An 11236-nucleotide genomic window follows, 5' to 3' on the forward strand; every position below is an offset into this window, starting at 1 on the left:
CTGCATTTACAGTAGTTTATATGAGACCATCTCTTATCAAAACGCAATGTTGCTTCACTCAAATTGTTGCTAGCAATGTAGTAAAAAAAGCTACATTGTCTACAGGTTGGGATGGGCACAGGCAAGAAACAGTTTTTTCTTCTTCTTGGACAGATCCAACATAAAAACAGACCTGAAGAAAACCTGAGTAGACCGGATTTTGGAGCGATTACAAAACGAGCACATTATATCAACAGGTGTCAACACGAGAGTTTATAGTAAAAAAAAACGAAGGCACTTTTACAAACTTACATACTGAAGCAGTCAGCATTGTTATATGTCGGTTACTTCACCAAGCAGGTTCCCTTGCAGCGAAATTGACCATTGTTTTAAGTATCACCCATTCAGTTTTCACAGACAATCAGGTCCGGACCTGGGCCTGATCCTTTGGACCTGAACCGGAGTTGTTCCTGAATTTTCTGTACCAATACCCACCACTACCTGCAAGTATACTAGCAACTACTAGCAATCATCCGAACCTTTTTATATCAAGTCGATTGGTAATGTAGATCTGAATGAACCATTTGCATTATCATATAGCCAGACGACGTCGACCAATCAGAATTCCTCATTTCAAATCGGTCATGTCGCTGTGCATAATAGAAGTGTCACGTTGCGTGATTTTATTTGATGGTTATGGCAAATGACCAGGCCTTATGACACCACATACACCTCGAGATTAACCATTAACACTAACCCTTAATTATTGTCGAATAGAATTAAAAAGAGATCAACAAAACGTGGAATGACTTTAACCTCCCAAAATTTCAGCCAAGAAGGCTGTTCCCTTAGTGCTATATCATAATTCAGCGTTATGTAATCCACACACATTGCATTATTATAGAGTTGGATTCACGAATAGACAAACTACTGTGGCGTTACCTTACTCTTCTTGTTTTAATGAATAGAATTGAAATTTCTATGCGGTTTCCCTTCAGAATGAGGCAATTTAAAGAACATGTAAGCTCCATCAATTATGCTGCCTTGGAACAATACTAAGTACTATTTACCTACATTTATATCACAATTATGACCTAATATCTCATTGCTTCGTTTGCAAAATATCTTAAATATTGACATTTTTAGCTTTAAATGGTCATATTTTCCAAAGAAATGTCAAATAAGCCTAAACTCATCAAACCCCCTTGCGAGCCTTTCACCATTTCCCCATTCCCAAAAACACCGAAATTTGGCAATTTCACGGTCGTTCTGTTGTATTTATATTTCTAGGGGCGGCCGAGAGCGGTACTGCAGATAAGGCTCTCATAGGGTCGATAGACCCTATTTATGAAAATGCGAAAATAAACAAAACATTGGGCTTAAAGCCAGTGACTGCTTCTCTAGAATAATCTAGACACCATAATATACATTTTGAATAATCCTTAAAACGATTCAAAACGCGAGTTGATATGGAAAGGTCTGAACTCTTGTGCCGTGCGAGGACTCAATATAACATCATGGCCATCCATAGAAGCGCCACCTATATTCAAGTATTCATGACATTTTGTGTCAAATCTATATATAAGGACGTCATCTTCTTACTTTTGGCAATGTTGCGCTTTTCTTTTACTCATCATCATTGGCCTCCGTCCGTCTAAAGAGACGATGGGTTTTGATCATGGTCGACATCTTCTTTGGTGGCTGAACAAGCCGATCCTGGAATGACAGTCTCTGCCGCATCCTGCACATATGAAGGTGTTTGTGATGGTAGAGGCTGTCTTCTGACGACGCTGGTCTCTGAGTTGGGATCTGGTAGCGTCAGCTTCCTTCACCCCTGCTTTTACAGTCTGTCTCCATGCTGATCGGTCAGTTGCTACTTCTTCCCAAGAGTCTATGTCAATGTTGGCCGACTTAAGATCCCTCTTGCACACATCTCTGTATCTCAGGTGTGGGCGACCAGTTGGACGTGAACCGCACTCAAGCTGGCCATACAGAAGATCCTTCGGAATACGCCCTTTCCCCATACGGCGAACATGTCCCAGCCATCTCAGGCGGCGTTCACTGATCATTGCAAATAAAGTCCTGGAGTTGGACCTCTCAAGAACATCAGTGTTTGTGACCTTGTCCTGCCATTTGATTCCCAGAATCCGGCGAAGGCACCGCATGTGAAATGCATTGAGCTTTGCTTCTTGTTTGGTATATGTCGTCCATGTTTCACTGCCATAGAGGAGGGTGCTTAGCACACAGGCCTGGTACACCTTCAGCTTGGTGTTTGTTGTCAGGTTTTTGTTTTCCCAAACTGTTTTGTTGAGTTTGCTCATAACGGAAGCTGCTTTTCCAACCCTTGTGTTTATTTCAGCATCCAGAGACAAGTTTTTGGTGACAGTGGATCCCAGGTACGTGAACCGATCAGTCACAGCAAGCAAGGAGCCGTTGATCGATATTGCCGGAGGGATTGACTCATCTTGGGCCATCACCTCAGTCTTCTTTATGCTAATTGTTAAGGCAAACTCTTTGCAGGCATTTGAGAACCTGTTCATCAGACGCTGCAGCTGGAGTCCATCTGGTGTATGACTCGCATGAGCTGCATCATCGGCAAATAGCATCTCCCTAAGGAGCACGCGAGTCACCTTTGTTTTGGCGCGTAAGCGGGCCAGGTTGTACAGTTTGCCATCGTGGCGGGTGTGGATGTAGACCCCGTCATCGGAGGACTGAAAGGCATACATCAGGAGCAGTGAGGAGAAGATCCCGAATAGTGTCGGGGCAAGTACACAGCCCTGTTTAACTCCACTGAGGATCGGGAAAGGCTTGGAGGTGCTACCCTCAAAACTGGCGGTGCTTTTCATGTTGCTGTGGAAGGACTTGATTATGCTGAGTAGCTTTGGTGGGCAACCTATCTTCTCAAGCAGCCTGAACAGTCCACTGCGGCTTACAAGGTCGAAAGCCTTTGTGAGGTCGACAAAGGCAAGGAACAGGGGTTTCCGCTGCTCCCGACACTTTTCCTGGAGCTGTCTCACCGAGAAAACCATGTCAATAGTGGAGCGCCCCGCTCTGAACCCGCATTGTGCCTCTGGGTACACGCGGTCGGCTAGTACCTGTAGTCTGGCCAGGGCCACACGAGCAAATACCTTCCCCACTATGCTAAGGAGCGAAATCCCACGATAGTTGTTGCAATCGGATCTATCCCCTTTGTTTTTGTACAAAGTCACAATATTGGCATCCCGCATACTCTGCGGCACTTCACCCTCATTCCAGCATGAGCAGAGGAGTTCATAGAGGTGTGGGAGAAGTGCTGATTTTCCTTCCTTAACTACCTCTGGTGGAATTGCATCAATTCCTGGTGCTTTTCCGCAAGAGAGGGTGTCGATTGCCTTCTCTAACTCTGTCGTAGTAGGCATTTGATCCAGTTCTTCGAGGACTGACATTGGTGGAATGCTGTTAATGGCCTCCTCAGATACTGTGTTCTCTGTGGAATAGAGCTCGGTATAGTGTTCAACCCACCGATCCATCTGTCCCTGACGGTCAGTAATGGCGTCACCAGTTTTTGATTTTAAGGGGGCTGTTTTCTTCCTGGTCGGACCAGTAGCCTGCTTAATGCCTTCATACATTGCCCTGGCATTACCAGTCAATGATGCATGTTCTATAGAGGAGGAGAGCTGTAGCCAAAAGTCGTTTGCGCATTTTCTTGCTAGTTTTTGGCTACTAGCTTTTGCGTTCTTCAGCAAGAGTAAGTTCTGCGGGGTGGGGTCCCTCTTCCATTTAACCAATGCTTCTTTTTGGCCTGGGTTGCTGGCTCCATAACCAAAATTGGCTTCATACCAGTCAACATTTCTCTTCTCCTTTCTCCCAAATGCAGTGATAGCAGACTTGTGTATAGCAGCACTGAGGTGTTGCCATTGTGTTTCAGCTGACACACCATCACTGGCCAGCCTCAGGCCATTGATAAGGGAGTGGAACTTGTTTTTACTCTCAGTATCTTTAGTACGGGCAGTGTTGATCCTTGGGAGGCTCCTAGGCCTCGCATGGTGCAGCAGTTTTCTTCCTTCCAATGCTATTTTGCTAATAAGAAGGGAATGATCTGTGTCGCAGTCGGCGCTGTGGAAGCTCCGTGTATTGTGCACCTTTTGGAGGCTTTTCCTTCTGGCAATGACAAGGTCAAGCTGGTGCCATTGATGTGATCTGGGGTGCATCCAGGAGACTTTATGTTTTTCTTTGTTTTGGAAGTAGGTGTTAGTTATACATAAGTTCTTTGCACAGCATAGTTCCAAGAGTCTCTGACCGTTTTCATTTATTTTGCCGACTCCGAAGTGGCCAATGCATGCCGGCCAGACATCGTGTTCAGCACCAACTCTGGCACTTTTCTTTTACTATTAATACGCATATATAATAAGAATTTAGACACCAAAAAAACAACAATCATTTAAAGGCCAGACCTGATCAATATGCATAGGCTCGTTACTACATTTAGAATTAGGTATCAACTTAAAACATTTCATACGATGTCAGATCAGTTCCGATAAAAGCTATATTTGTATTAGCAAGGCCATACTAGTATTTCTACATGTATGCCTCTGTACGTGTACTGTCAATGCCTTTAGTAGTTGCTAAAGTAATAGATCTCGTATGAGGTATAATAAATTTGATAGACGAAATGCTGGTTGTAGTATTAAAGAGATTTTTAGGCAACAAAGTGACTGTGTACGTGTGTACTGTTCTAATAAAAATAGTATAATGATATTTCTAAGCCCCTATGGACTATTTTATATAACCTATAACTAGTATATAACCGACCAAAGAAGTACACATTTGCAACCATGATTTGGCAAAACAGAAACTATGGTACTTTATCCATATGATTATGTTTCTGAAATAAGCATAGCTCTATCGACTTCAAAAAGAGAAGTACGTAGATATTGCTTTCCGAAGGTAACACTTGATCATCAAGGTCTCGTTTTTGCGTTTTCGTCCTGCGCAGTTTCCAACAGACCTGTACCCCTCTCTACACTATAAATGAAACTTCACAATTTCAATTCTAGTGAAAAACATCCTTTGTTTATGAATTTCCATCTATTCATTTGAAGATCCTCTGACATTGAAATGAATACCATATTTGGTGGTGAACACAAGCGATGCTGGACCAATCACAGCGCCTGTGACATGGCTATTCAAATCTAACATCTAACTCTACCCTTCCACGTAAGCAAACATTACAGCTATCCCCTCCAGACTAATGCATATCATTAGCATATCATTACCAGAATATCATATTTGTATGACGCACTTACCTACACAGTCGTAGCACCCAACACGGACACCTTGGTGGAAGAGTGAGAGAGAGAGATGTCCCGACCCTTACGTTCCCTACCCCCCGGGTGGACTACCCGTGTCCTGGGGATAGCCATGCTGCTGTTCCTTCCTGCGATCACCGTCCCGGGTGAAAGGTATTTTTTCCGCAGGATATCTTTTGAAAAAAATCACGTCTGATATGTTGTTTTAAATTTGTGATCGTTTCCGTAGCTGAAAAAGGTGGCACAATGGCGCAAAAATGGTCTAAGCCTACTTTTAACGGCAACCTAAGCAATATTAGCCCGAGTCAGGGTTGTAGAACTGCAACTATCAGAAGTCAATTTTTGGGCACTTTTCTACGTAATAAGGTAAAGCAACTCTATCCTTACCAACAACATCCAATAAACAAAAGTCTACCATTCGGTGGCGCGGTGATTTTTGTGGATTACAATATTCTAGCGCAGTTTGTTTCTGTGACGTTTTTAACCACTTAAAGTATGAAATAATAATGTAAGTGTGGGATAAAAAATGTGAAAATATAGCACAGTAGATATCAATTCCATACAGATTGCCTCGTCTAGAATATTTCAACTTTTGACTCTCTAATATTGCTAAGGTTGCCTTTAATTCTACAACACAATACTAAAGAGAAACCGGATAGGTGAATTTTGTCTTGGGTAGCTGTATATAGAACTCTTTAAATGTTTTCGATGTCCTTTCAGTACCTCAAGGATGCTGTATATCTATTGCCGATATGAGCTATAATAATTTTTATTCAATACTAAGCAGCAAGAGACCAAAAAAATGGGTTTTTAGAATGTGATTCCATTCATTTGTCGTTGGGATATAAACTGTTTTTAAAAGATTTCTTTGCTGCAGCTATTTCTGAAAGCTCACACCTAAAAAAGAGAAAAAGAGAAACAAAAAAACAATCATACCTTCTGCTGAATATTCATAATAGCTGTATTACTGATTGCAAACCCCGACTGAAACCACTTCACCAGAAAAAGATTTGAGTTGTCTGCAAGAGCATATTGTTTTGAGTGGAGGTTGGCTTTTTCTACGTTTCCAAAATGATATACGTGACATTTCCAAAACTGTGTAAGTGACATTTCCGAAACCGTATTCGTGATATTTCAAAAACTGTGTGCGTAGTCTCATAAACACGAGGGTTCCATATCTGTTATATTAAGGAGCTTTTATCAAGTCATATATTTTCTTTTTTTTTACATTTCTCTAAATGCAGAAATGTTTGCGGTGGTTTTATGTTAGGGGTTTTTGCGAGGCTGCTTCACCGCGAACTTAAAACCACCGCAAACACTCCATTTTCCTGCTACATAAAATGCATTTACAGTATCAGAATATCGCATTCATCGGTGGTAACTTTTAGACTTAGACTTTGTGGACATATGTTGATGCTTATTTCAATCAAAGGTTTTTCACACTAACGGCTTGCACATTAGATTAACGACGTTGCAATTGTTTGTGGTAGTTTGACTACAAGTAGCGATGGGTACCGGTACAACGTAACGGTACAAAACCGTTTTTCTTCTTGCACCGGTCTGCGATCTGAAAATCAGTGGACGGATCTTAGTAGCAATGAACAGATTATGCCAGCAGGCGTTCACACGTTTTGGTGCTTATATTACCAGTTAAATGAACTATCAAGAGAGGCGAAGTAGAGTAGGGTTTACACTCATGTCTAAAAAGTTTTTACAATCAAACTTAGCGTTGTTTACTTGAAGATAGGATTTTAAACCCACAGTGGGTGTCATATACTTTGTCATATAGATTCCTTTGTAGCAAAAAGGAACATTTTTTTCGTCCATCTACAACGAGACCAGTACCAGGCCCTCTGGACCTTATCCGGACCTGTAACTGAATTTTATGTACCGGTACCAAATCCTAACTGCTAGTAGTTAAATTCTGTAATAGGTCTTTGGTTTGAATGTAAGCAACCTAAGCCTCAGAATTATCCTGAAAATGACCTAAAATACATCTGCATGCTAGTTAGTTTGTCATGTTGTTTGTTTTTGCATCATCCGGTGGATTTTGAGCTAAATAAGTCTGTTGCCAAGGCAACGACGTAAAGAATAAACATGTTGGATTATCAGCACGTGGCAGCTTGTAACACGCATGCGCAGTCTGGTAGGATCCAAAATGGCGGCCAGGGTATTTGAGGGAGTCACAGACAATCATTCCTAGAAAATATTTATTCATGTTGCTCTGAAAATGTACGCATCATCAAAATGAGAGCATGTTGTGGTGAAAAGAAAACACGCTTGTTCACCGCCACCTATATTGGTTTATGTTGTCCTTTATCCGCGGGGAAAACCTATATCTGTATCTGTATCTATATCAGTAGCCGGTATAACCGCCCTTCGGCGTAACACACCAGCTGATTTATATCCGCTGTTTTATTTCAAAACTTGGTATTTAAGGATAAAACGTTGACGTACAGATGGCTGTTTCAACTAATGCACTACAACTAACTTTTTTTCAATTTTCATAAACTCAGATTTTCTAAATATCCAGTTATTGAAAACAACGGATATAGGTTACCTAACGGATAAAGGTGAACTGGCTTCATAGCCTTGTTCATAAATGACGAAGGTTCATTTCATATGTCAGAAATTATAATTGTACATACGCTGTTTCTGAAAACGGCAATAGTCAGAAACTGGCGGGATACAGTCAGAACAGACATACGACCAGAAAATAGCACGTGATACACCCCAAGCCAAACCCGTACGTAGCACGTCACCGGAACGTACTGCGCCTGCGCAAACCCATATCGGTTTGGGGCTTGGTTTGGTCAACGTTGCATTAAAATCCCGCTTGTTGCACAGTATATGTTAGAGACATGGTTTCGCGTAAAACGTACACGGAGTTTTACCCTTATATACGCACGTACTTTCTTAAATGCGGCCCTTTGGTAAACCGGGGGTTTAGCATGACTATACTTTTCGCGCAGGCGCAGTACGTTCCGGTGACGTGCTCCCGTACGTCTGCTATAAGGATGCTATGATTGAAATGTTTTGAGATTTCTTGACACACGTATAAAATTATGCAAATGATTTGCAGTACCAACACCACCGCTACTGGCGCTCCGGACGTCCTGCCTAGCATCAGAATCATCTCCGGAAACAAGGTAGGCTTTTCCTAATAAGGTAGGCTGTTCCTAATAAGGTAGGCTTTTCCTAATAAGGTAGGCTTTTCCTAATAAGGTGGGCTTTTCCTGATAAGGTATGCTTTTCCTAATAAGGTAGGCTTTTCCTAATACGGAAGGCGATTCCTAATAAGGAGACTCGCGTCTCCAACTACAGATGCGCGCGGAGGGTAGTAATACGTCAAAAGTGAAGGCTCCTAACTTGTAACAGTTGTTTGTGAAGAACCTGCGAAAAAAAAAAATACGCACACGGACACCTTTCATATAATTGATTAAACATGTCCTACGTGAAGAAAATTGTCAGTTGGTAAGATGTTTCGACATGTCCTTGGTGCTGAACAAGTTTCACAAGGGCACATATTTACACACATTTCAACACTGCTTTATTTTGCAGAATGGCAGACAAAAATGCCTTAAACGGGTGAAGACGAAAATCAGCTGCACTTAGAAAGTGACGATTCAGCTGCAATGCGCATGAGATTCGCTAGAAGCGCGTTTGCACGGCCATGAGTAAGCGTGATTTGAAGGGAAGTGAAAGAAGGCGGTTCAGCACTAAGGACGTGTATGAGAAACATCGAGAGGATACTGACCACTTTCTAGCGCCCTCAAGCGATAGAAATACCAAATGCAGCCGCTAAGGATTGGTCATAATGCATTACACCGCACTTTAAAGTCATAGTTTTACGTATTACGTAATATCCAAACAATTAAAAAAAACGGTAAAAAATAACACAACAGTGCCGAAGTGAACGAACCCCACAGTGCCGCACCGGTGCCCCAAGTGCAGTGAGACCTTTAGGTATTATGTATAGTTGATATGGCAACTAGATAATAGCACGGCCGCCTAACTCCCAAATATTTATGCCCTGTATAGGTTGAAGTGAAGGTACCGGACGGTAAGAACATCACCTTCCAACCGGGCGAGCCCACCGGCACCATCTTCTTCGGAGAAATCTGTAATTTGGAAGAAGTCAAGAAGGTACTCACCACTCACTAGCACCTCCTAGCGATCAAAATACCCATTACATCAGCTGTGGACAAGTAGCGTCCCTCTATTGCACAGCATTTAGTATTGGGAACCGAAGGGACAGCGTTATAAATGTTCGTTCAAAGACAATTTATTATTTTCCTGTTTTTCTTCTGACAAGTGTTTATGTAGAAAATGACAGTTGTTAGCCATTTGTTTGAATGAGTGCCTTTTTATTGTAAAAGTGAGCTGGCTTCGTAAATTTTGCCTCAATGTCGTTTTCCATACTAAAATTCCATCATCATTCACACAGAATGAAATTGAACTTGTAACGTTATCCATTTAGAATGCGTTGTAATGTTTGTTCATTTGTTTACTGTTTGTAGGAGACTGACGAGGTGGCCCGGAAGGTACGAGAGATACATGACCTGTCCGGACCGCAGTCTGAAACCCAGGCCATGGTGAGAACAGTTAAACTAGCGGTCACTAAGGCCATGTTTTTTTTTTTTTTTTTTTTTTTAACCTTTGTATATTCATGAAAGCTCAAATCGGCCTGCAGACCGCTTTTGATTGAGGTCATGAGAGAAGAGGCAAGGGTCAAACAACGTATATAGCAGAGATATAGTTTACATCATTAAAAGTCCGAATGAGTCTTATAGGTCTATATACACATAATTTTACGTATTACATGGTTCAAAATCCCTAATAGCGAGAGACATGATTCAAGTCTATTCATCCATATAATCATGTTGATTTGATTAACGTTAACTGGATGACATCCTCTGGGGATCCAAAAACTCATGGGAGCAAAAAATTGTCAAAACAGAAGTTGAACAAATGCCTGAACACACAGAATATAGTACATGTATACCAAACAATAGATTCTTCATTTTTGTTCTTTTACATCTTCTTTGACCTTGGAATATTCAATGACATTAGTTACGTTATATGTTTTCCTATATTTGTTTTTTGCAATCCACAGCATATATTTGCTTATTTTGAAGCTGATATGTACAATCTACAGTATGGTTGAAAACTTTTTATTCTTTTTTAAACTGATGAAAATTGATGCACGTATAGATGTCATCCATACAATCAAATCAACATGGCCTAACAGACTCTCACATAGGAAAAACTGGAGTTCGACGACATCATACCTTCGCTAACTGATGTTAACCTTAATGCCTGCTGTATTACGGCTCTTCAATTTCATACTTCATATCAGTTGATCGTATTATCGAGCCAAATAATTAACATTAGTTGTTGAGAGTATGAAAGTGATTCATATCATAATGTGACTTATGTATGGATACTGATATCATGACTGATAGACAGATCTATATGACATTTGTTTATTTTAGAGTATGATGTCTTTGTTCTGGCCAAGTTTGAAATCTAGATATTTTACCGACATTAAAAGGATTTATTTTTTTTCTTTCAGCTGACTAAGATGGAGAACGACGTGAAAGAGTTGGGCCTTTTTAAGTCGCAAGACTGAGGGCCGACTCCACTCAGCACGTGGAACACAAGTTCTGCTGTACCCCATTCTCCTACACAAAACCTATCCAGACTAGGGTTCGCTTAAAAAGCTGGGCTGTGCACCAGGACAGGGTGCCTGGGCTGTCTACCTGGCCAAATTGGGGTCCCTGCCAGGGTTGGAGATTAGCAATTAATATGCCTGTCAATCAGCTATTTTGTCTTTGCGGGGCTATGAGTGGGGGATCTGAGTAGCCTGACGTGATAGCCAGGCCAGGTAGACAGCCCAGGTAGCCAGGCCTGGTGCACAGCCCAGCTCGTTAAGCAAACCCTCCAGACTACACTATATAGTCAATATA

At 41.5% G+C, this 11236-nt stretch overlaps 1 protein-coding gene across 1 annotated transcript; it reads left to right on the top strand.

Annotated features, from left to right (window-relative positions):
* The first annotated feature begins 5223 nt into the window (after nucleotides 1–5223).
* On the top strand, nucleotides 5224–11039 carry LOC118404129. Its single transcript, XM_035803128.1, has 5 exons — nucleotides 5224–5420; nucleotides 8350–8416; nucleotides 9309–9413; nucleotides 9788–9862; nucleotides 10843–11039. The coding sequence occupies exons 1-5, from the start codon at nucleotides 5320–5322 to the stop codon at nucleotides 10897–10899; spliced, it is 405 nt and encodes a 134-aa protein (XP_035659021.1). The 5' UTR covers nucleotides 5224–5319; the 3' UTR covers nucleotides 10900–11039.
* Nucleotides 11040–11236: the final 197 nt, after the last annotated feature.

Source organism: Branchiostoma floridae, chromosome 17 (assembly GCF_000003815.2).
Source record: "Branchiostoma floridae strain S238N-H82 chromosome 17, Bfl_VNyyK, whole genome shotgun sequence".
Classification (NCBI taxonomy): Eukaryota; Metazoa; Chordata; class Leptocardii; order Amphioxiformes; family Branchiostomatidae; genus Branchiostoma; species Branchiostoma floridae.